Raw genomic sequence first — 26,897 nt, 5'->3', positions numbered from 1 at the left:
GTGTTAAAATAATAAGAATAATAGTGGCGGACTCTTATTCACTACGGTACATATAAACTTCCCTATTGGATGAACATAAACTCATTATTGTCCCATAGACATAAATTCATTTTCCCCTCTTTCTCTCTCTAGTTTGCTATTTGCATATCATAAACACTTTTTTTTTTTTTTTTTTTCCCTTTTTTCCCGTTTTTCTCTCTCGATCGGTGTTGTGGGATTTTCTTCCGTGGTTTTGTGATTTTGTTATATTGTTAAGTTATATCATTTGGTAGGATTTTATTGAGATTTTGTTTTGGGGGTAAAATTTTAAGACTTGTTGTTTGATCGAAGTTTTGGAGGATTCATTCAATGTTCAGATAATCGTCAATCTGATACGCCCATGTCAGATTGATCGATTTTTGTTTGCCCATGGATTCTTGGGAGGGTTTTGTCGTCTTGTTGAGATTGAATTAGAGAGAAAATCAGAATGGGAGTGGATTCAGTTGGCGGATTTCTTGAATTGGGAGTGGCTCTGAAACCATAGATAGATGCAATTGGGGGGATTCAAGAATCGACCCACCCAGTACTGAAGCCCACAGTGAATTTCTGTTTTCTTGTTTAGTATTTGGTTTTGCTTTTTATGTGTGAAGATTAGCTCCAATGGAGGATTTGGGCGATATCAATTCTTTGGTTGGAGCTTGATTTCAGGCCTTGGTTATGGCTAAAGAAGAAGTTAGAACCAGTGATGAAGCTGACCGTCGTCTACCTGCACACTCGAGCGCCGAATGCGACTCACTGGCTGCTTCGACATCGGCGGCTGTAGGATCGCTGTGGCATCCTAGACAACTCGGTTTTAGTCCTTATTTGCACAGGGAGAATGCTGCTGCAAAACCCCAAGATTCGCGTTTTGCCGCCAGAATACCCGTAAGTTCTTATCTTTTTCTTTCTTTCTGTTCTTTTCCATTTTGGCCACAATGATGCTGATTGTTATTAAATTAGCTGCATTTAGCATGTTCCTTAATTTTCTATGCATGTTTTACTCACTGTTAGAAACATCTATCGTTATTGTTCTCAATGAAACTTTTAGATTTGGAATACTTGTCCATCTCACTCAGCAAAGGAAGTATTATACGTTCCCTTAGAAACCTATAGAACTACTGGCTGCGGGTAGTAGGTTGATCTCTTTCTGTAGCCTAGTTGATTCACTGATTCACTCATTTGTAGTTGTAGTCTGTAGAAGAATATGCCATTCGGAGAAACTTTAGTCATGTGTAAATTGTTTTTCCGAGCACTACCGCATATTTAGAACTCAAGGACAGATGTACAACCTATAGAACAGTTTCTGTTCAAGTAAGATCGTATTTTCTAGTAGCCCCATATTTATGATGTACCTCTTTTGACAATTGTAGAAATACCAAGGGTCTTAGTTGCTGATGATTATCACATTTCAAAAGACAGAAATTGTGTAAAAGAAAATCAAGTGTCAAAGAATTAAAGATTCTTTGAAGATAAATTTGATGAACAGAAAGTTCTTATTTATCTCTTTACTTTCTAGAGTTCTAGATAGATTTTAGTTTGGACCTTTTTTTAATAGTACTGTAGAAAATATTTAATGAAGCTCCAGTAATGTCAATATTCTGAGTTACAGCTTGTGGATTCATTCATTTTAGTTGAAAGGTGGACCACTAAGCTGTTCTAGTGAATTGTATGGATCATACGGGCGCACATTCTTGTAATCTCCTTTGACTTTTGTTTTGAAGTGGAAAAAAATCTATCATTTTAAATAGAGCTCTCTTTTATTCTCTTGCTTTGTCTATCGATTCTTTTTGTCTCTTCTCTTATGTGATAGTGGAGGGGAGGGCATATGATGGAGTATAGTAGCTCTTGTGCAGAAAATTTATCTATTGATTAGTTTAGTCTTTTGGTTTGTTAGTGGAGGAAGACCTAGATCACCTTCTTTGGAGTTGTGAGTTCGCAAGGTTTGTTTGGTTACATTTCTTTTAAGAGTTTGGCTTCTCATGTGCTCGCAGAAGGATATCAGGGATATGATTAGAGAATTCCTCCATTCGCCTTTTTGGGAGAAGGACTGTTTTTATGGCTTGTTGGGGTGTGTGCGTTGTTATGGAATTTATGGGGTGAGAGAAACAATAGAGTTTTAGGGGTGTGGAAAGGGACCCTAGTGAGATTTGGTTCTTGGTGAGGTTTCATGCTTTTTTTTGTGCTGCGATTTTGATAACTTTTTGTAATTTTCTTTAGGTAGCTTATCTCCTAGTTGGAGCTCCTTCTTGGAAAGGGTCCCTTTTTTGTGGGCTTAGATTTTAATTTTTAGAGGGCCCCTTAGTGCAATTGCTGGATTGGCTTTTAGTTAAGCTTCATTATCTGTTGACCTCGAAGTCATAAGCCATGGAGGAAGTAACAGCAAGATGTGGTTCAAAATGAAGATGAGAGTACGAGTTGGTTGAAAAAAAAGCGTGAAATAGCATGTTTGGAGTGTAGAGATCATTACATTATTAGAAAATGGAATGACGAGAATTTCAGAGGTTCACTTGGTCCTAAAAGTGAGGACAGTTGTGTTTTGACAATGAATGCTACGGGACTTTCAAAGAAAATTTCTAGATGAAATTTTAAAGGATGTTAGGAAATGAGAAGAAGGGATCATGAGTTTCATGACTTCTTAAGAAAGGAGAAGTATTTTGTTCAACCAGTTAAAAGATCATAAGAGGGTTATTGTCGAGAATAGAGAGACCAAGAAGGGATCTTGAGTGTCATGACTTCTTTGAAAAAGGTGAAGAAGCCTTTTGTCCAACCATTTAAAAGATTCGAGAAGGTTGTTTTCAAGAACGAAGAGACCAAGAGGATGAACAAAAAGAAGGATATTTGGATTACAATGAGACTGAATTCTCTAAACTAAAGCACAAGGTGGAATTGACTAAAGCAGAGTGAGAGTGATCATTGTAACATCAGACCAATTTTGAGTGAGAGTGATTGTTGTAACATCAGACCAATTTTACTTGAACTTTATTTTAAAAAACAGTCTTCCAAACGTGTTTTCACTAAAACTTTATTTCAAAAACAGAAAACTACTTTTCAAAGCACTTCCAGTAGCTCTTAAAAGGGTGTTTGGTCCAAGGAGTTGGATAGTAAGAGTTGTGAACTCAAGGAGTTTGTGGATCCCACCACTTAAAACATCAATTTTATACCTTATTAACTCCTTACTTTGTGGGCTCTAGGAGTTCACAACTCTCTAGACTTCACAACTCCTTAAAGTTCACCATTCTACCCCTTGCCCCAATCATCCCCTAAGCTTCTCCAATATGTTTTCTTTTTACTCTCACATGCTTATGAGAGGGTCTTTGAACATAAGACCTTAGAATCAACTTAGTTTCCTTTGGAATGAAAGACATCCACCAATAATGTTGTACAACTAGTTTTATAAAGCTGATAATTGTTAGTTGTTTACAATTTCCATTTTAAAGTTTAGTTCGACAGCTTGTTAATAATTAGTTGGCAAATTGTTAGTTGTTTTGGTAGCTGCTTGTAATAAACTTTTCCTATAAATAGATATCACCTCCCCCCTTGGAGAGAGAGTTTTCATTTCCAATAAAAATCAGTCTTTGGTTTATACCAAATTGGTATCAGAGCGGCTCCAAGATTCCGGGCAAATTGTGGGAAGAAGAGTCCTCCACCCGAGAGAAGGAGATAACCCATAGCAAGTACAAGAGGCGGAGGATACGGTCGTCCTCTCTCCAAGAATCACGACGTCACGTTTGCTGTCCGTCGAAGATTCATTGGAGGGAATTCAAGAAACATTGACCACTATTCAAGAATTGATAGTGGCACTTTCGAGGAGGGTAGATTTCGTCGAAGCACCACCTCGAGATGATGAAGGTGGTCAAGCCTTCAATTGGCATGGTGCAAGAAGGGGAAGGCATGGCATGAGAGGACCAAGATTCATGGAAAATCTTCAAGAAAGACCTTTAAGAGTCCAAAGACAGCAGCTAGAAAACCCAAGAAGGCAATATTTTGTTCAAGAAAGGTACCAAGAATATCAAGATTCAGACTCTTCAAGTGAAGATGACCAAAAAGAGGAGTTTCTTCTTCCAAGAAGGGGAAGAGGAGATAGATAATGATGTTAGAGGTGACCTCACGACTAAAAGAAGAAAATTGATTTACCAACTAGGCGGGACATAGAGACTTTCTTGGATTGGTTGAAGAACACAGAACACTTCTTTGCATACACGAATACACCCAGAAACAAGAAGGTCCAACTTGTGGCACTGAAATTGAAGGCCGACGCATCAGCTTGGTGGGATCAAATGGAGGTTAATCAGTAATAATTGGGCAAGAGACCCATTTGGTCGTGGGAGAAGATGAAGCGGTTGATGAAAGAACGCTTTCTCCCCCATAACTATGAACAAGCTCTTTACAGCCAATACTAAAATTGCAGACAAGGCCCTCGGTCAGTTGCTGAATACATTGAGGAGTTCCATCAGCTGGGAGCTAGGCTAGGACTAATTTTATGGAGAACGAGCAACACCTCATTGCAAGGTTTGTTGGTGGCCTTCGCATGGACATCAAAGATAATGTAAAATTACAACCTTTTCATCTTTTATCCGAAGCCATTTCTTTTGTTGAAACTATGGAGGAAATGAATGAAATTCGGTCCAAGAACTTATCAAGAAGGGGACCTTGGAAAGCATCTATGAGTAAGAAGCCCACTGCTGTGAATAATGCAGTAAACCAGTCACACCCACCTTCCTTAGCTAAAGGGAAGGATAAAGAGGCCCAAGAAGGGGCTGAGGAACAAAAGACAAAGCTGTAAATAGGGGGAAGAAGCAGAATCCTTATAACCGACCTTCCTTGGGCAAGTGCTTTCATTGTGGCCAAGCTGGCCACCTTTCCAATTCATGTCCCCAGTGCAAGACTGTTGCCTACTTAGAAGATGAAGAAAATGTGTTTGAGGGTAGTGAAAACAGTGAAGGTGAAGCAGAATTTATTGAAATGGACGAAGGATATAGGGTTTTCTGTGTTCTACAAAGGGTCTTAATCACCCCAAAGGGAGACAGCAATGAACAAAGACATTGTCTTTTCAAAACTAGATGCACTATCAACGGGAAGGTGTGCAACGTGATTATTGATAGTGGGAGTACCGAAATTTGTTTCGAAAAAGCTAGTGGCTACTCTAAACCTCAAGGTGGAGGCTCATCCTAGTCCTTACAAGATTGGGTGGGTAAAGAAAGGAGGTGAAGCCCAAGTAGCTGAAATTTGCACCGCTCCACTTTCAATTAGGAGTGGATGTAAAGATCAAATAGTTTGCGATGTAATGGAGATGGATGTTTGTCATATACTCCTAAGGAGGTTGTGGCAATATGACACCCGAGTCTTGCACAAAAGGAGAGAAAACACATACGAATTCCAGTGGATGGATAAAAAGGTGGTATTACTCCCTTTGAACAAGAAACTCGAAGATGGAGTGAAAGAAAAGAAAGGGGACAACAAGCATTTGTTTACCACTTTAAGTGGCAAAACATTCTTGAAAGAAAGGGAGATTGATATCCTAGGACTTGTTGTCGTTTAAAGGTCCATAAAAGCACAAACCGAAGAAGTTCCAAGGGAAGTGCAAAAACTATTTGCTGAATTCCCTCAGCTAATGAAAGAACCCGAGGGACTGCCTTTCATGCGAAACATTCAGCTCCAAGTTGATCTACTTTTGGGAGCTACTCTTCCACATTTACCTCATTACCAAATGAGCCTTAAAGAATATGATATATTGTCAACAAATAGAAGAATTACTTAAAAAGGGTCACATCCGGCCAAGCTTAAGCCCATGTGCAGTATTAGCTCTTTTAACTCCTAAGAAGGATGGTAGTTGGAGGATGTGTGTCAATAGTAGAGTCATCAACCGGATCACTGTGAAATACCACTTTTCCATACTGCGAATTAGTGATTTGCTTGATCAACTTAGAGGAGTATTGATCTTTTCCAAGGTAGACTTGAGGAGTAGTTACCATTAGATTCGAATTAGGTCGAGAGATGAGTGGAAAACGACCTTCAAAACCAATGAAGGGTTGTTTGAATGGATTGTCATGCTGTATGGACTATCAAATGCGCCGAGTACGTCTATGAGACTCATGAACCAGGTACTACAACCTTCTTAAACAAATTTATTATGGTCTATTTTGATGACATTTTAGTGTACAACAAAAGTATAGATGATCACTTACAACACCTTCGAAGCTTGTTCCAAGCTTTATAGAAGGGGAATTATTCATCAATCATAAAAAGTGCCTTTTCCTTGTAAAAGAAATCTCTTTCCTTGGTTTTCTAATCGGCCAAAGCCAAATAAAAATGGATCCAAGGAAGATTGAAGCTATTGTTCAGTGGCCTGTTCCCTCCTCTGTCAGAGAAGTATAAGCTTTCCTCGGCTTGGCATCCTTTTATAGGAAATTCATCCAGAATTTCAGCCCTCACGCAGCCCCTATAAGTGATTGTTTGAAAAAAGGCAGCTTTGTTTGTGGAGAAAAACAGCAAACCAGCTTTGAAGATATTAAACAGAAGCTGAGTTCCAGCCCTGTTCTTAAATTTCCAAACTTCTCAATTCCTTTCGAAGTGGCTGTTGACACATGTGGATTGGGAATTGGGGGAATTCTATCACAACAAGGACATCCTATTGAGTATTTTAATGAGAAACTCAGTTAATCAAGGCAGAATTGGAGCACATATGAGCAGGAATTATATGCTCTTGTTAGCACTTAAAGAGTGGGAGCATTATTTACTCTCCAAAGAATTTCTCCTTTTAACCGATCACTTCTCACATAAATATTTGCAAACTCAAAAGAACATAAGTAGAATGCATGCACGGTGGATATCATTCATACAAAGGTTTGACTTCGTCATCAAACATCAAGCGGGCAAAGAGAACAAAGTTGCTGATGCCCTAAGTCAAAAAGGCCTATTACTTACTGTTTTAGCCACAAAAGTGACGGCCTTTTCCCACCTCACAGAATTATATGAAGAAGATGAGGTTTTTTCAGAAATTTGGTACAAATGACTAACTTTTTATCCACCGAAGACTTTCACATTGTGGATGGATTCCTATTTAAAGGAGAGCAACTCTGTATCCCTCATACTTCTCTTCGAGAAGCCTTTCTAAAGGAAGCTCATGCTGGAGGCTTGGCTGGACACTTTGGCCAAAATAAAACATTTGAAATAGTATCAACTCGATACTATTGGCCACAAATGCAAAAGGATACGAATAATTTTGTGAGAAGATGTCCTATTTGCCAAAGAGCCAAAGGCACTAGCTCAAATGTTGGCCTATCCTTTGCCTATACCTACAACTATTTGGGAAGACTTATCCATTGACTTTGTGCTCGGATTACCTAAAACACAAAAAGGATTTGATGCCGTCATGGTCATAGTAGACCGTTTTAGTAAAATGGCTCACTTCCTTGCTTGTAAGAAGACGAATGATGCAGTATATATAGCCAACATCTTCTTCCAAGAGGTAGTCCGACTTCATGGAGTTCCCAAATCAATTGTTTCCGACAAAGATGTGAAATTCCTTAGACATTTTTGGCGTATCTTATTGAAGAAGTTCGACACTACTCTAAAATTTAGTACCACATCTCATCCTCAAACTGACGGCCAAACAGAGGTCGCTAATAGAACTTTGGGAAATTCAATCTGATGCTTGAGTGGTTCAAGACCAAAACAGTGGGATATGTCCCTTGCACAAGCTGAATTCACTTTCAACAATATGAAGAATAGATCAACGGGAAAATGCCCATTCGAGATAGTATATACTTCAACCCCTCGATTAGCATGTGATCTTGCAAATCTACTTACTTGTATGGATGTCAGCATTGAAGCTGAAAATATGGCCGAAAGAATAGAGAAATTACATAAAGAAGTACTTGATCACTTGCAAAAAAGTACTTCATCATATAAAGAAGCAAGAGACAAGTCACGAAGAGTAGTTGAATTCCAAATAGGAGATCTAGTAATGACCCATCCTTGAAAGAAAAGGTTTCCTACGGGAACCTACAACAAGTTGAAAGACAGACAAATGGGGCCATTCAAAGTACTAGAGAAATATGGATCAAATGCTTACAGAATAGAACTACCAAATGACTTACACATAAACCCTCTCTTCAATATTGCAGACCTGAAGCCATACTTTGCTCTGGATGACTTCTGCTTGGCAGAATAGAAGTCCTCGAGGACGAGTCCAGTCCTAGGGGAGTGGAATATGATGTACAACTAGTTTTATAAAGCTGATAATTGTTAGTTGTTTACATTCTGTTTTAAAGTTTAGTTAGACAGCTGGTTAATAATTAATTGGACAGATTGTTAGTTGTTCTGATAACTGCTTGTAATAAACTTTTTCCTATAAATAGATATCACCTCCCCCTTGGAGGGAGAGTTTTCATTTCCAACAAAAATCAGTCTTTGGTTTACACCAAATAACCTCAGCTAAAATCTTCACAATGATCTTATACGAACTAGTTACTAAACTTATAGGCCTAAGGGCTGAAGTCTTTAATTTTGAAAGCTTTTTATCTTGGAAATCAGACAAACATAAGTCGCATTCATAATCATGGCAGTGTCTATAATTGAATGTGGAACTCACATAAAGGTTTCCGTTAGTCTTCCTTCACATTCTCCTTGTTGTCGTCATAGAACATGATTGTAAGGCTATCCAGTCTGGTGATTCACTTCTGTCAAAGCCAAAAACAACCTCACAAAATTCTTCCAAGAAAAAAGGGACTTCCAAGGAATGAAAAGAAGTATAGAAGTTCTGTCTGGGTCTTCTAGTCTTTTACCCACCTGGAATTGTGACTGACTAGGGCTTTGTGCTATTGTATGGGATCTTTGGGGGTGAGAGGAATTATAGAATTTAGGGTTAAGAGGGATTTTCTAGTGATGTGTGGTCCTTAGGTTCTATATGCTTCTCTCTGGGCTTTGCCGCTTCGGTGATGATACATTTTCTAAAATTAACCTCTCGTTCATTGTTATTGCATTGGAGGGACATTTTGTAGTTCGGCTCCTTCTTTGTGAGGTTTTTTTATTTTTTATTTTTTTAAGTTTAATTTCCTTCCCTTCATTCATTTTTTGTCGGTGAAAGTTAGATTACTCATATATAAAAAAATTGCCCCCATGGATCATTTGGTAAATGACTTTCTTAATAAAATTTATCGCAAACTTGAACTACATCAATATTGGACCTTGATTTGATGTGGTTTACGTTGCTACGACGTCCATCCTAGGACTGCATAATTTATATTTTGTCATTTTAAGATTGATACTGATTCAATGAGTAATAACAATCCATTGTTCTGACATAAAACTTTTGATTGTTCAGCTGGTTGCTAGATTAACCAAGGACATAGTTGAAACATACAGAAAATGCAATCCTGAGTTTAAATATTCAGAAGAGTTAAATCTGAAGAGATTTTTGACGAGCCCATCAATTGGAGTCCTCAATGATGGCTATGATAATGTGAACTCAGATCTTATCTTGGCAGTGAACTCTGTTTTACTCAATTTTGATACACAACGGAGGTTTGTGTGTTTTCTGAATGAAATTTTCAATTCTTATTTTGCACTCATTCATTGAACCCTGTTCAGTACATGTTTCTACTATGCATCTGCAGGGACTGTGTTGAACTTTCATTAGTTGAAGTCAACATTTGATACCTCTACTGTCCTTTTAGTTGCACAAATCTGAACATGATTTTTTTGGGGTCTTCAAAGCATGATACAACATATACGTCGACTAGAACTCTTAGAACTATCATCATGTTTAACTTTAAATTGAGTTCAAAGATACTATCATCAAGAAGTTATTTAGGGTATATAGGTTGTATAATCAAGGAGTTATATTTTGTTTCTTCTTCTCTATTAAAATTACCTAAAAAGGGTATATAAACAACAATACCAACAATTATAAATATTGGAAGACAAGAAGTCCTTATGGTTTTGAAGGATGTCCATGTAGGTTGTGGGGGGAGGGTCCTTTTGCAGAGGTGCGTTAGAAGACCTTGACCATATTCTTCAAAGCTACTAGTTTGTTTAGTTGATTAGGTCCCTTTTTGGGAGGTTTTCAGAGTCTCTTTGGCGTGCAATAGGGACTGCAAGACATGAAGGAAATTGTGCTGTTTCCTAGAACAATTGTGATAGAGTTCTCTCTCTTCAAAAATGGTGCCCCCAGCCTCCCTTCTCTTCTGGTCATCCCACCCTGCCTTCCCCCATGCTTTCGATCAAGCTCCAAAGCTCAAGAGAAGTGGAAATGATGTTGAAGTCTTTATCTGTTAAGATTGAATGTAAAAGGTGTGCAGTTTCAATAGAGAGAAATGGTAGAGTTTGCAAAATCATAGAAAAGCATGGGAAAAGATTTTTCGCTCTTTTGTAAGGAGGGACTTTATGGTTGATTGATGCCACTGACCAAACTTCTCATGAAATTGACATTTCATAAAGTTTTGGCTTCAGCTTGTTTTTGCTTTTGCATAGAACACAGAAAGCTAGAATTTCAATTTCCATTTCATTTTCTTTTATTGAACTTTATACTACACTATTATATTTTCGTAGCAGCTTGAGAGAGTATTTTCTCTCGTCTCACCCAAGCTTGCATTTCACCCTTGTGACTAGGGTCAAGAACTCAATTTCCCTTAGGCATATGCCTTTTACCCATATAGATATATATATTGTTTTTCATCCATATACTACATACAATTGAATAGATTATGTTTTTTGATTAGTTTAATTGGTTATTTCAGATATGTTGTCAAAGATCTACTTGGTCATGGGACTTTTGGGCAGGTTGCTAAATGTTGGGTTGCGGAAACTAACAGCTTTGTAGCTGTGAAGATCATAAAAAACCAACCTGCATATTATCAGCAAGCGCTGGTGGAAGTATCTATTTTGTCATTGGTAACTTTGTTTCCATTTATCTCTATTTTGATAATGGTTATTTCCGTTTCTTTTTGTTGCTATTTAGATGAGTCAGAGGACCAGTGAGGCTATTTTCTTTCGTGATCTAAAACCTAAATTTTGGAAGAACAATAAGATTTCTTTCCAACCATAATTCAGATAAAAAAAATCTTTCCCATGTAAGCTTTAAACAATGATAAATCTTCTTTGGATTAACTCTGTTAATGCTCTTCTGTCTAAATTATGGTTGGAAAGAAATTAAAGAGTTTTTCAGAATTCTTATCTTTCTAAATATGATGGATTTGATTCAGCTCGTCTGGAAGCTTCTTCATTCTTTATCGAGCTGTTTGGTGGTTCTTCAATTCAAGATATTTTTTTGAAGCTGGGAAACTTTCATTTTCTCTTTCTGATACTTTGTTACTGTTAGCATTTTTGTCCTTGTTTTAATTTTACATTAGTTCCGAGACATCCTATTTTGTTTGTTTGTTACTTTCTTTGTATTTTGAGCATTAGAAGGTCATTCCCTTATTGAAAAGTTTCATATCCTTTTTTAAAAAATAAATCTGCATTCAATAGAGAGCAATAAATGGGACCACATTTGGGAGACAAATGTGCATGAGCAGTAAGAAATGGCTTGAAACTGAATGTTTCTATAACAGTATTTGCCAACTTGGGGATGTGAGGATTCTTCTCTGCACATTGTCTTGAGTGTTTATACACTGAGAAAGTTCCCAAAGGAATGACTTTTCGAGAGTTAGAGAGAGAAATTATCCATGCTACTTCTACCAATTAGGCTATCAAAGTAGGATTTGCTAGAGTGAACGGCTGATTGCCCTCTTTCCAATGCCAATGGTCTTTTTCATTGCAAGAGGTAGGAGCCAAAAGACAGTTAAAAGAAAATTTTCTTGAAGGTCATCGTCTGACAGGTTTCTAAACAGGCCATAGTTTTATGAACTGCTGGAAGAAATCTGTCTCTTTTGTCGAGATAGATTTGCAATTAGCCAAAGCATAGGTGATAGGAGAGGATAGGGGAAGGGGGCTTTCCCTGATCAAGTATCCTCCCAAAAGTTTGTGGAAGAGTTGTATCCCATGGAACTTTAATTATTTTAATGAAATCCTCTTCGAAACTGGAGATGGTGTTTCATGTGCCTTTAGAGAAGAGCACTTTGGGGTCTAAGGATTTTTTTCCCCTCCTTCCCCTCTCTCTCTATCTCTCTCTCCTAAGAAAAGAAAAGAAATTTCCTGCCCAAAAATTGGTGGGGGGTTGCCGATAACACACCTTGCCGGAGGTCACAAGGAGTTCCTTTTGTTTCAAATTAGTTAGAACTATTTTCGAGATCTCAATATATTTTTTTGGGTACATCCAATATATCCTTTCCTATTTGATGTAAGAACTTTTCACCAATCTTGATTGTTATAGAATTGATCAACCAAGACAAAATCGTGATTTTTTTCTTTCCAACTTTATTCTTTGGGTCTTTGGTTGTTATCGTAGAACTTCTCCAGAGATGTTTTCCTTCCATCTCTCACGCATATACACAAACAAACTGTGATCGGGGATAGAATTCTTTCTGTTTATATTATCTGCCGTAATCAACATTGTTGTTCTATCTGACAAGGTTGAGTTCTCCGTGGAAGAGTACAGGAATTGAAATAATGTTTTCAGTGGATCTAGTAGTCAAATGAGTCTCCATCCTGAATGAGTAAGGTTGTTGCATCCACTAATTATGATTATAGTAATAATCGAATGTTTCTAAGCATTTGACCATATTGATCATCCTGGTAAGTGGGCCTGTACAAGGGAGAAGAAAACTATTGTACCTATCTATAAAGAATTGGTGATGACTCCAAAAATTGCTATTGAACACCACAAAGAAAAAACCCTCTTTCACGTTCAGCCACCACCTCCAGCCTTCCTCCTATAACCATCCCTCGCCCGACGCCGTCTCTTGCGCCACTCCTCCAGCCCCTTACTCTCTCCGTCATTGAGATCATGCCGCCGCCGCTCATTTTTGAGATCCCAAGAATATAGATGGCTTTGTGAGGTGTTTGGCAGCTTAAGAAGTTGGTTGTCAGCTATTGTGATTGGGGAGAAGCAGCAGGGTTATCAGGGCATTTATGGACTCACAATTGCCAGCTTTTAAGGAGAAAAATCCTCAGCAAGCAGTAGTTACTGAGCTCATTCGTGGCCAGCACCCACACTTGACGGGCTTCTACAAAAGCAATAATAATCGGGTGGTATATGTGAAGAACATGGATCCGGAAGAAATACATTTATGTGCCATGAGACTAAGGAATGCACTAGGACGAAAGGTCGTAAAACTGAGGACAAGACATGTAACCAAAAATCCTAATGTGCAAGGTACTTGGGACACTGATGTAAGATTTTGAGGCTTGGATGGATAATTATTCCTAAAGAGCTTGATTTCGTTGAGAGGTTGTTTTTTCCATCAATAATAAGACGTTGAAACCAAACTTCTTTACAGAATAGCTTGAGTTTGTTGCTTGTAATGAGTACTATGTAACTTTTGAGCTTGTTATTGTTCCAGTGCTCTGAACACTCTCTGGAGAAAGGTTTTTCCATGAAACATGAGCTCATCTTGAGGAATATATGAAACAGAACAGGATTCTGATTCGATGTGTTAGGGGAAAACAACACCACAAGGAAATCAAAATCAGTCTACCTTGTGGATTGCATGCTTGATTTTACCATGGAATTTGAATATTGGAACTGGGTTTATGTCCAACTACCAGAAATCAATCTCTTCATCCTGGATGTTGAAGATCTTATTTATTTGATTTGCGTCGGTGAAGAGCTTTGTAGTGCAGCACTACAAAGTTCTTCACTAATGTAAATCAATTAATTGAAGAAGAGGAAAATAGTATGAAGGAAAAATCTCAAATAAGAAGAGGAAGAAGGTCCAATCAAAGTGAGTGAATGAGTGAGAGACTGGGGAAGGGGGTGGGGAGGGGGCGAGAAAAAGAGGGAATTATCTAGTAAAATAAGGCCACCATGTTTTTGTAGGATCTGGTTAATGGCCCTAAAATTTAGGGGTCCCATTTTTTGGAATAGGTAAAATAGCTAACAACTCCAATAAGTTGCCACTACAATCCTTGAGAAAAATAAATGTTTAGTTCCTCAATTTTTTTTTTTTTTGAGATAGAATCAACAACTTTCATTGAGAAAAAATGAAAGATACGAGGGAATACAAAAAAACAAGCACACCAAAACAACCCTTCTAAAGAAAGAGATTCCAACTAAGGAAGATGTTACCTAGAGAATAATTACAAAAAAGCTTCGAAACCGAAACCCAAAGCGACATATGAAACCTCACAGGGGTCCCTATCCTTACCTCTAAACGCTCTATTGTTCCTTTCCCCTCAAATATCCCATAACAAAGCACAAACCCCAACAAACCACAAAAAATAGCCTCTCTTTGGAAGGCGGATGGAGGAAGAACTCCCTGATCATCGCACCAATATCTCTCTGGCCAGCAATCCAACCTCAAAGTCCTGCAGGAAGCAACTCTACATAGCCCTTGCATACTTACAATCCCAAAAGAAATGATCTAGATCTTCCTTCGCCTTTTGACAAAGAATATAGTAGGAAGGACCCATTAACGAGGTCATCTTTTTAGCAAGCCTATTTAAGGTATTCACTCGGCCATGCAAAACTTACCAAGTAAAGAACTTGATTTTCTTTGGAATCTTAATCCTTCAGACCACAACAAAGACCGACAAATATAGTTTCTCAAATATTAGTCCATTGATAAATTTTTCATTGAGAAAAATGAAAAGAGACTAGTGCTAAGAAATACATTAACCTTCTGGGGATAAGAGAAACTGAGAAAAAAAAAAGAATACCATTGAGATACAATGAAGAGTGACATAAATGGAATCCTGTAGGAGGGACATAAACGGAACCATACCTTGTAGATCCTTAGCTGAAGAAAATAAAAGCAATATGAAAGATGAAACAATATTAGGATTTGGTAAAAAATTAGCGTAGCCCAACTGATATAAAAAATGTATTATCAATCTTGATGTCAGAGGTTTGGTCCTCCCTCTCCCATATTGTCAAAAAGTTAAAAAAAAAAAAAAAAAAAAAAATAGAAAGAAAGAAAAAAGAAAAGAAAAGGGATTTGGTCAGGTAGACCAGACTATGGGGTTCTGGAATGTTGTAGATATGACTACCTCTACCTTATTTCTTGACATGGCTTCCTCTAGATTCTTCTGGTTCCAGACAAGACAGAGGGTGCGCAACATAGCTAATTCTGATGGGGTAGCGAGGATCCTTGTGGTTTGCATTTATGGACACTGGGTGGGATTCTATTTTTAATAGATCTTAACATTGTATTTTTCTAATTTTGTAATTTACGGTCTGAAACGAAGATGATTTTCTTATTTTTATTTGAAAACGGTGGAAAGTATATAAAGAAAACAAGGGGATGATGAGAAAACATGTGGTTATTCATTAAAAAAAAGGCTTAGGGGTGGGGGATGAGAAAGCCCCCACTCAGAGAACTAATGAAGCAAAATCTTTCAATCTTGAAGCATTAAAGTTAAATTGTAGTTATGGGAACTGATTGGTCTGCCATATGCTATAAATGGGATTAAACTCCATTTCTCATATTTTCACTCGAAGAATTTCTTGTAGCTATAGAAATCACCACGAGGATGTGAGTGAGATAGATTTTCCATCCAAGATTCCTTGGTTCCTTTCTTCCCAAATACCCGATAAAAGGCCCTCCAAATTTTTTTAAGTAACTTAACTACACTGATTTCTTCTTTCCATTCAAATTTGTGTTCAATTCTGTCTATCGCAGATTCCATGTCTTTATTTTCACTGTATCACATGCTTTTTTCTTTGTTCTTCCATTTTATTTTTGAAATTTATGAATAATTTTGCTGTATTGGGTTTCCTTGCAGTTAAATCAGAAGTATGATCCTGAGGACAAACATCATATTGTCCGTATTTATGATTACTTTGTATATCAACGTCATCTGTGCATTTGCTTTGAGCTGCTTGATACAAATTTGTAAGTCACTAACGATTGTTCTTACTATCTGGAAATTGTGATTTAAAATATATATTTGGATTACAAATTCTGTCTATGCTTTAGGTATGAGCTTATCAAGATCAATCATTTTAGGGGATTGTCATTGAGCATTGTTCAAATGCTGTCCAAACAGGTACACCAATTCTTTTAGGGTTAGAATTTTCAAATGAACCATCATATGCACTCCATTGCATCTATCTTACCTTTTGTCTGGTTTATATTGGAGAAGATCTTATGTGGGCTCGCTCTGTTAAAAGATGCTGGCATTATTCATTGTGATTTAAAGCCAGAAAATATTCTTTTATGCACGAGGTAAGTTGTGGAGATAAAGTTTTGTTTTCCCCTTAAATTTTTTTCTTTGAATGTTTGCACAAGGCTGCGGGTGTTTGTTTATTTTTCACTGGTGGAAACAGCAGTGCGAAGCCGGCAGAAATTAAGATAATAGACTTCGGATCAGCTTGCATGGAAGACCGCACTGTTTATTCTTACATTCAGGTAATTCCTAATCTCCATTTCATCCTAGCATTCTGAAGATTATCTCTTTTTCTTATACTTCTTCCCCTTGTGCAGAGCCGCTACTACAGATCTCCAGAAGTCCTGCTTGGGTATCAGTATCCTTTTGAATGGAGTTCTTGTGTCACATACAATTTCACGAGTGTCCAAACTAAAAAATTGAAAACATTTAATATATGAAAAAACTATATCTTATCTACAACTTTTTTTGAAGGAGACAAGATTTTCATAACAAAAAGACTAATGCTCAAAATATCATGACAAAAAGTAAGTAGACGTGAGCAAAAACAAAATCAAAATGAAGAAACATATTTGGTTTAGTTTCTGTGAATGGGGTAATTTTGATGTGTACCTATTCCAAGGGTCCAAATGTGACTGAAAAACTATTACGAGTTTGAAAGCATTACAACGAAGGAGAATTAAATTTTATTTGGAAATGTTTCAAAACCTAGAAAGTATTTGGTGTAGGTTGTAAATTCATTTCTGAACAAAAATAGTTTCAGAAAACATCTGCTATTGGGTTCACCCATATATATTTCTCCCCCTTTCTTATAGAAAAAGGGCCAATGTAGTAGAGCTAAAGCATTTGTCCCATGGAAATAGCCGAGGTGAGTGCAAATTGGCCTGAAATTAATTTCCACGTATGGTTGGCTAGTGTTTCAGATGATGTCCCACTTGCTAGTGTGAGTAGTGAAGAGTTAGATACTTTTATTGAAGCCCCTGAGAATGAGCTTTTACCTTCTGATGAGCATTATGGGGATGCCCTTGAAAGTTTGTTTCAGAGGGATGAAATGAGAAAGGATATATGTTTTTCTCCCTTACCTCCTCTTGAAATCTCATCCCATCTTTCCTCCATTGTTGAAGCTTGTAGATTACACCTGGGTTAAGCTTTAGCCTCTGTGGGAAACAATTCTCTTCAGAATTTTGTGGATTATTTTTGGGAGCTGCTGTTTGTTGATACTGAGTCCTAAGAAGAGGATTATCAAGGATTTTTCTATGAATTGATGGACTGTTTTCTGCTACTTTCAGATTTTCAGGTGGATTTGTTATTAAGTTGGCATTTTGGGAATGTTTTTTTTCTGGTTTGATTGTCATCCTGCAGAGTTATTGATAGCATTCTTCTAAGGGTTTGGTCGTTCTTCAAGACGTTTTGTTTCTCCATTTAATCAAGTTGCTTTGTTACCCTGGTTCGTCTTTGGTTTTATGGTTGATGGTTGTATCATCAGTTCTGCCGCTATTGCACCTGCCTTTCTTTCCCTTCTTCCCTTTGGATTGCTTGAAGCTTTTTGGAGTGGCTGGATTGTTTCTTTTTGTCTGGTTTGGCTTCGACTGTTTGGGAGTAGCTCATTGTTGGATCTTTTAGTTTTGTGGACAATTTTCTTTGGTTCTTTGTTTTTAGTTCTCAGGTTAGGCTATTTTTTGTTAGTTATTCTTTTTGTTTTGTAGGGATCCTTAAGGCAGTCTTTCCCGGTGGTTTCTGTTTCGACCTTTCTTTCCTGTTGGGTGACTGTTTTGATTGTTTTCTGTTCTTTTATTCTCCCTCTAGAAGGTTGTTTCCTTGAACAGTTCATGCATCAATGAAAAGTTGTCTCTTATTTGTTTTTTATTATTATTTTTTTAATAGAAAGGTGGCTACTAGAGCTAGTTCTACTCTGTTGATCAGGATGGGAGGTAAGGAAGCGGCACAATCAAAATCTGGAAAGAAATAGCTCTTCTCCATTTGAAATTTGTTGTAGAAAAAGAGCTGGTTGCTTTATTTGTCAACTCTCTGGATGACCTTTTTGTTTCCTCATCCACCCTCAAAATGTTTTCATTAAAACTGTATTTATATTAGGTTGAGGAAGCAATGAGGGACGAAGCCATTTAGAGGTTTGCTCTTAAGTAGAGGGACACCCAAGTCTTTGAAAGAGAACACTAGGATGAAGCCTTTAGACAAATGGATTTAAAATGGAGCAATTCGAAAAGTTGTTTGTTCATAAAGTTCTTTTCGTTATGTGCCAACCAAAGTTATGAAAGGATGGCCCTAACCACATTAACTCATAGAATGCTGATGTTTGGAGCCAAGGAAGAACCACAAAGAAGATGAAGAACATGTTGGCTGAATAAAAAGAGGCATCCTTGTCACTACAAAGCCTGTCTTTCTTAATTTAATAAAATGGAGACTTTCACAGCTCTAATAGGTCTTTGACTCTTTCTACTATACTACCTAGTACTTGTTGGCTGGTTACCTTCAATTGTGCTAATTTTCCTTTTTTAAGACCTTTGTCACAAGAACCCTGCCTTGATCTTCAATCGACTGTTCGGTTGAAATTGTGCAGTGGAGCTTAGGTTGAAATCGTGCAGGGAGGGAGGAAGTGAATGTGAGCAGAAAGAGAAGCAGGAAGAAAATCAAGTAGTGGCCTTGGGTGTTTAGTAGGTTCGTATTTTGAGAGGAACTTGTCTTCTTACTGGGAATTTCCCCAATACCATTATCCTCCGATACACTTATCTTCAATCCCACAGCCTCCTCGGTTCTTTCTTCTTAATGACTTTTCTAATAATTTTTTTTTTAAAGTTTTAAATAAAGTTATTACTATGTTAATGATTTATGAACTCCACAGCTGTGAACAACTTTGTGTAGTATCTTCTTGTTTGATATTTATATTGGATAAGGTGGCCGCTTCTTCAACTGGAAACAATAAATCAACTTCTACTTTGATTCTTGAGGATAAATCGGAGCTACTTTGGAATTATTGACCAATCACGGAGAGTTGAACAACCAAACACTTTTTTATTTAGACTTTATTATTCTTAGTGAACTACATTTTGTTTCTTTATGTACAAGTTACATTTTTTATCCATTTTGAAGTCTTTGAAGCAATAAATTTCTGTATGCGCTTAAAAAAAAGTGTCCCAATTCCCCAATGTGCATGTGCCCTACTTAATGTGTAGCCATATCCATGTCATGTTGTTTCCATTTCCCATGTTTGTCTCTTTTCTTCTTATCATGGAGCAATGTTATGTAGGCACTTTATTGATTTTTGTGGGTTTCTTAACACCCAAATAATTGTAACCCTCCCTGAGTGTTTTTTATGCCAATTAGATTAAGTTACTAGTTTAGTCCCAGAACTCAGAAGCTTGTGTCTCTTTAGTCCTTGAACTTTCAAAAGCGTAGTCTATTGGGTTTATCAACTTTCAATTTTGTGTTGAATAGATCTCTAACAAATGCAGAAAATTTAAAAAATGATTGATCTGTGAGATATAAATTTAAATTTTTTTTATCCCTAGCAACGGTGCCAAAATATATATATAAACTAAAATTTTATGTCCAATGGAACCTTAATCTTTCGATTTTGTATTTAGTAGTTTTGTGAATCTTAAATGAAATCAAAGATAACCTTTAAAGTAATTTGTAATTTAACCTTTAAAGTAATATAATGTGTATATCTATTTCTTCCTAGTTTCTTACGATTTCAGATGTTACCCTTAACCATTTGTTCAGATACACTACAGCTATTGATATGTGGTCCTTTGGTTGCATAGTTGCTGAGTTGTTTCTTGGACTGCCATTATTTCCAGGGGCTTCAGAATTTGATTTATTGAGGCGGATGATTGACATTCTTGGGTAAGTCTTGTCCAAATATTCTTTTACAGAAGAAAAAAATTTATCCATAGAATAAACTGAACAAAACCTGAAAGGGCTTGAAAAAATCCATCTTAATCTGGGAGAAATGGAGAAATATATAACAGAAAAACAATACTAATGCTAAAAATCAGTGACCATGGAAAACCTTGATTTTCTTGGGGGTATTTGCCTTTTCAAATTCACTTACAAACTTCATAAAAATTACCGTTTTCTGTTGGTAAATGTTTTGAAAATTGAAATATGGACGTAGGAGGGAAAGAATCTTTTTATCATTCAGAAGCCAAAGTTTATATCCTTGTCAAGTGAGGCAAGTCTATCAGCCACCAAAATCATCAATTTAGAATTCTAACAGGAGCATTCACTGCTCAGGATATTTGGTTAATCTTGCATTTAAAGAAATCTACACGTGAGAATTAGGGGTTCAAGGGAAACTGAAAATTTTGTTTAAACCAATTGAAACTGCCATCGGTTCGGTTGCAGTCCGATGGGGTTGACAATTAAGGCTTCCACATTATAATTGGTCAGTTCTGGTTTAGAAATGACTCGACTGGATATAACCGAGCTGACCGGATATATATTTACATTAAAAATTGAATATATTCTCAAATAGTATAGGCAGTCCCATTGGCTAGAATGTCCCATTGAGAGACTCCAATTTGCTTGCTCAATCCATGTGAAATGCATACAATTTGTTTTGAGATATTTACGTACACGTGCATTCCCTAGTAAGTTAACTCACTCTAGGGCCTAGGCCTCTTAGGGCCCAATAATGTGAAGTGAACAATGCCCAGGCTGCCTTTGAGACCCACACGGCTCATGCCTGGGATTTTTTAGCAAGCCGGTAGACCGAATCGATTAAACTGTTGCTAATTGGTTCAGTGGCATTCAGTTAACATTATCAAGGGGTTTGACTTGATTCCTCATTTTTCTTTATAATTTATGCCAGTTCGGCTTCTTTTATTCGTCCCTCAAATTTCAGAAAAAGGTCGCATTATTTGTTCTGATTTTTTTTGAATTAATTTATTCAATTATAATATCGGTTTTTCACCTTACGAGGTTTTTTATTTGATTAAACCGTAAATTAGTTTTATATTTATTTGTAAAAACATTTTTTTTATATATGCAACGATTCTGACTTTCCTGTCATGCATGTTTTATAATTAACAGGGGACAGCCTCCGGATTATGTTCTGAAGGAGGCAAAACATACTAGCAAATTCTTTAAGTTTATTGGAGGTTTCCATAATGAAAACGGTGAAATTTATGCAAGTGGCCGAAGCTTGTTTCAAGCATTAAAAGCAGATGAATATGAAGCTGTAAGTGTACATTTATTTCTCTGTCATTCCAATAAATTCAACTATTGCCAAGAAAATATATCGAGTACCAGAGATGCTCTTGCTAGACATTTCTTATTTTTCTGTCTGACCAATCTTTTCTCGATGATGCCTAGTAATGTAGATGCTCTGATTCCTTATCTAAATTGGTTAATTGTTCTTGGATGCTGATTCCCTACTTGTTTAAGTTGATTTCCACTCCAATACTTGTATCCAACTGTGCAAGTGTTGCTTGTTTATTTTCAGAGAGAGATGAAAAAGCCTTCAATTGGAAAAGAGTATTTCAATCGAATGGACCTTGAGGCAATTGTGAATAACTACCCTTATAGAAAAAACTTGGCTGAGGAAGATATTAGGAAAGGTAAGCCTTTTTGTGCCTTGGGTCCAAACCTCTGTCTTAGGAACTTCTAACCGGGACAATGTAATTTATTAACAGAGAGTCAAATACGATTGGCCTTAATTGATTTCCTAAAGGGCCTTGTGGAGTTTGATCCTGCGAAAAGGTGGTCACCTTTCCAGGTATTGATGTTTCCCTCATAAGAGTTTACTTAATTTTTTTATTTACCTGAATAGCATATTTTATAACTAAGAAGCAATAGAAACTTGGATATTGAATCCATGTGTGCATGCAGGCCTCCAAACACCCTTTTGTGACAGGAGAGCCTTTCACATGCCCATACACGCCTCCACCAGAGACCAGGCGTTTGGTAAGTTGATGTCAAACATTAGTACGGTTATGGAACTTTTAAATTCATTTTAAAACTGCAAAGTCTCAAACCATTTTGATGTTATTGACTTGTAAATATGTGATCTTAATTATGAAGTTCATTGGCTGCGTAAAACTTTTTTCATTGTTAGAGCACAAAGGAGAATCGTAACCTGATTAATGACAACTAATTGGAACAGTTACTTTCACTGTGAGAGTATCTGCATGACTTATGACAACTGTTTGGTGGAATGCAGTATCTTGGTGTTTCCATTCAGTCAATAAAAATGTTTCCATAAGCACCTCATCTTGTGATCCATAGAATTACTGGCACACTTTTTTTCTTCTGTCACCTCAATATGCATGCCAAGTAGGTTGTCTCGTGTAATTCATCTACTAAGATTTTTTGTTCACTGTTGTACATATACAACATTCTAGGATTTCCCCCTTCATTAGCTTATTTTATCTTGTGGGTTTACTTTCTATTTTGCATTCCCAATTTATTAGCGATTTTGGATATAACAATCATACAATTTTTTTCCCTTTCCATAGCCTGTTTCACAAAACATAAAGGTGGATGACCATCATCCGGGTGGAGGGCATTGGTTTGCAGCTGGTCTCTCTCCCAATGTGAGTCCCTTTTTTTTTCCCTCTAATTGGAGGTCGTTCAAATTATTGGTCATCATTTTTGCAAGATTTACTAGAAGTTTTTCTGATCTGAAGTAAATATATACTTTCATTCAGATTGTAGGTAGGAACAGAGTTCTTCAGAGCAGCCCTCATTTTCAAATGGTACCATATGCCCATGCCAACAGTTATGGCAGCGTTGGAAGTCATGGTAGCTACAATGAAAGTATTGGGTTTGGAAACAGCTATGGAAGTTACGGGGACAATGGTATGCTTGCATATTATTCACCTGTTGGTCCCTCTGGAATGAATATGCATCCACAGGGAAGAATATCAGTGCTTGCAAGTAGCCCAGATACTCGGCAGAGGATTTTCCAATTATCCCATGGTAATGGGATTGGTGTGAGCCCATCAACTGGGAACTTTGCGCCACTGCCCCTAGGCACGAGTCCGTCACAGTTTACCCCACCGAGCAGTTACGGTCAAGTTCCAGTGGGCTCTCCTGGACATTATGGGCCAACTTCTCCTGCAAGGGGTAGTTGTCAGGGGTCGCCCCTGGGAAAAATGGCTACAGTTGGTCAATTTAATAGAAGGAAATTTTGGGATTACTCTGGTACTCATGATGGTTCTTCATCTTCTCACTGGCAAGGGCAATCTACTGAAGGCACAAGCTACAGTCAAGCAGATGGGAACTCTTTACACGGTTGCTCACCATCTCATCTGCCACCAAGTAGCAGTGCTACAGGCTGGAAGCAGCAGCAAGTAGGTAGTGGAAGCTCTGCGGGATACCCTACCATTCAGAGTATGCCAGGATCTCATCTGCCTGGTTCAAATATGCAATTTTCACAACCAACAGATGTGGCTCGTAATAAGTCTGAATTGCCTGATCCTGGAGACTGGGATCCCAATTATAGGTTAGTCAACTTTTGCAATTATGGTTCCCTTTTTCCCTTCAGGTTGTAATGCTTTTCTTTTGTTTTTTTTTTTTAATGAAGTGTTTTCGGTTTCATATTTTTTAAAAAAAGAAAAAAAAAAAAAAAACACCAAGCAGGGAGCTTGATAGATAGATTTCGAGTCCTAGCTAATTGAATATTGATTCTTTTCATCAACTTGTTTGGTTTAGCAGAAAATATTTTCAAAATGTAGAAGGAAAAGGAAAATAGGCTTATTACTTTTATAGTGTGGTGCCATTCTTCTGAACTAGTGTGTATGATGTAAACTACTTACCAAATACTGTATCTGAATCACCAATTTTAACCGGGCATTTATCCTCACGTGTTATAATACCATTAAAAGAATCTGTGACTCCATGATCAAATCAAGTTTTTTGCTCTTTATTTTAAATGCCATATTGTCCAGACAAAGGTAATTAAAAAGCTAGTTGGTTCTGGAGTGTGTTGTTTTAAAAATCCACTGTTACCAGCTAACCATAAAACTTGATTCTTGTTTTTATTATGGATTTCATTTTAATTATTTCATGTGTATTTGTTTTATTGAATTTATTATATCAGCTATCAGCCAGGAAATGTGGACATTCTATACAAACGAAGTGTGTAAGTCATATGCTGGACACGTGTCCCATGTGCAGAAAAAATGTCCTGGCTTTTAAACTTTTTTGAATTTTGGACAGTTTGGATATGTTATACATCCCTCCGAAAAGAGAAAAATGGTGAGAAGTTGAAAAAACTCCTTTAGACGTTGGGTTTGCAAACATTTTTTAAAAAAAAAAACAAGAAACAAAAAATACAAAAAGTTCTCGGACACAACCTCCCAAAGGGAGAGAAGAAAAAACAATAGCCAAATATAAACTAGAAAAAAACCGGCCACAACAGCAGCCTCCAATAAAGAACCGCAACTGCCAAAGAGAACTCCCAACAACCTTAAGAACCAACAGAAGAGAAATACTTCCAAGCAGCCAAAGATAACTACTAGACAACCAGCAAACCAACTGCTGCAAAGGGTTCTGCAAGTCAGAAAGATGAAAGTTACCACGAAGCTGACTAATTTTTAACCTAGACTTGCAAACCATTTACAAATAAGTATCTAGGAAAAACCAACATAAAGATGGGTCTGGGTCTATGCCATCTACTTCTTTCTTTCTTTGAGGTTGAAGTTCAAATCTCCACCCCCACATACTAGAAAATAATAAGAAAAAAGCTGATTTATGAGAGTCCACTCGTACACTGCAATGGTTCAGCCCTACGCAAATAAAATTCCACGAAGTGAATGATGCAATTACAACCCTTAAAAAGAAACCATTCAATTTGATTGACTTTACAAGTTCTTATTGAAGCACATGTTTTTTAAATGTTAAATTTACATGTTTAATCTATTTTGAAGGGCTAAATATATCAGTACATAGATATATATTCTAAAAAATGAAAATAATGAAATGTATCGCAAATGTATCTGTAATCCATCAATGATTGTGCTTTTAAGCTATTCATTGTTTATTCTATTACAACCTTAATACATATTTCTTTTGGATTATTTATTATGTTGTGGATTGATGATCTCTTTATATTTGTATAAAGTTTATTCAATTGAGTTATAGACTGATGGTATCCTCGTATAGTTCCCATACCTCTTCTCACTAAAATGTACTTGTAAGATGCAGATCTTTTGTTTTTTCCGTCAAATTTCAATGTGGTATGATTTCTGTTCCTTCAGTGATGAACTACTCCTCCAAGATGATGGTGAATCAAATATCAGCAGCATTTCAACTGATTTTAGCAACATGCATGTGGGTTCATCAAATCCATCTACTGGGATTGGAAGATTTAGTATGCCGAGCGCTAGTTTGAATTTAACCTCACAAAGGTAGATATAACGAGCTTGTTTACTTGTTGACACATTCTTAATTTTTGACTTGGTACTTTGTTCGAATCAAACATTATGTAGTGTGGGGGTTTTATTAGACATTCCCCTATTTTGTAAAATCCAGCCGTTTTAAGTTAGTACTGCTTCAGCCGTTGTTTTGAGGGTTCCACCTTCTATTAGAGGTTTTTAGTTCGTTATTAGTTTACTATTAGTTGGTGAAGTATAACTGTAAAGGGTTAGTCATGGTTGTTATGCCTTAAATACTTGTACCTAAGCTTAAATCAGTCGATTCTTTCAATAATTAGAGACTTCTTTCTCAAGTTTTGCATCATCTTGTGACTAATACTTGTGTATTACATTCCCTGTTGCAAGCTATTCCAGTTGGTTATACTCGTGTATATTTAGTTCCCCTCTTGAATCAAACATTATGCGCCTTGATTATTTGTTTGTATATTTAGGATAAAATGGAGATTCTTTCTTTTGTGATTTGTAGATCCATTGAATAATCAAATCACTCCCCCACTCAATATATGTTGTAAATTCTCCCAGGTGGCATGATTTTCTTTTCCTATTTTGATTCCGACACAGAACGACCTTTGAGATTTCATATTTTTCATTCCTTTATACCTTTTCCATTTCATTACAATTTCAGAAAAACTGGACCTGTCCAAGCATTTCCGCATGTAGAGGTGGGTAGCCCGCCCTCAGCTCAAGATTTGCACACTGGATATGCTCGTTCCTCATCAAAGCATTCCCATCTCATGCCTCATAGTTCACACAATTCCCCAAGCCGATTGGGACAGCAACCTGTTCAGCGGTTCAATCAAGGGAGAAGCACAAACGTTCGAGGTTACGAGTGGAACCCTGTGAAGATCCAACCACCCCTTCCCAGCTATAATTCTGGAGGCCCTCGTTCTCCCGGAAGTGGATCTTTCAGCAGTGGCATGTCATGGGGTAAATATGCTTTCAAGAGAATATAACCTTAACCTTTTACATATACTTTCTAATCAAATCCTTGTTTCGAAATTTCGAAATGCTTATAATATTTATTCTTCCATAGGGTTTAGAGCGAATCAGCCTGTTACAAGCATTCCTCCAGCATCTCGTGGAAGAAAAGACTATGGGAGGATCTAGTATTTGATGAACAGCTTACCATTTCATCTCAAGAGAGTTGGCAGGAAAATTGTATTGGTATTTGAAATAGTTCCACCTGCTTAGTGGGCTCTTGCCAGAAAATTCTTCATTCAGACTATGTTCATTAATTGTTTGCTTGGTAGCATGATTTGTGGCCATGCTTCTTCA

General features: G+C 37.1%; 1 protein-coding gene and 1 pseudogene across 4 annotated transcripts; both read left to right on the top strand.

The window, feature by feature from the left end:
- On the top strand, window positions 1-26,897 carry YAK1 (YAK1-like protein 1). Of its 4 annotated transcripts, none has more exons than XM_039051009.2 (18): window positions 1-903; window positions 9,344-9,543; window positions 10,758-10,911; window positions 15,841-15,950; window positions 16,035-16,104; window positions 16,201-16,283; window positions 16,388-16,466; window positions 16,542-16,582; window positions 19,966-20,088; window positions 21,277-21,424; window positions 21,689-21,803; window positions 21,879-21,961; window positions 22,075-22,149; window positions 22,701-22,778; window positions 22,893-23,689; window positions 25,446-25,595; window positions 26,248-26,549; window positions 26,656-26,897. In XM_039051009.2, the coding sequence occupies exons 1-18, from the start codon at window positions 697-699 to the stop codon at window positions 26,727-26,729; spliced, it is 2,889 nt and encodes a 962-aa protein (XP_038906937.1). In that variant the 5' UTR covers window positions 1-696; the 3' UTR covers window positions 26,730-26,897. The 4 variants fall into 4 exon arrangements, with proteins under 4 accessions (XP_038906937.1, XP_038906936.1, XP_090164342.1 ...); XM_039051008.2 differs by having other exon boundaries at window positions 65-903; window positions 16,385-16,466; XM_090308216.1 differs by lacking the exon at window positions 9,344-9,543 and having other exon boundaries at window positions 87-903.
- LOC120092805 (large ribosomal subunit protein mL43-like) lies at window positions 12,820-13,441 on the top strand (annotated as a pseudogene).

Source organism: Benincasa hispida, chromosome 12 (genome assembly GCF_027475165.1).
Source record: "Benincasa hispida cultivar pf3 chromosome 12, pf3_genome.v1.1, whole genome shotgun sequence".
Lineage (NCBI taxonomy): Eukaryota > Viridiplantae > Streptophyta > Magnoliopsida > Cucurbitales > Cucurbitaceae > Benincasa > Benincasa hispida.
Note: the sequence above shows the minus strand (reverse complement) of the source record. Positions and strands in the feature narration are given on the sequence as shown.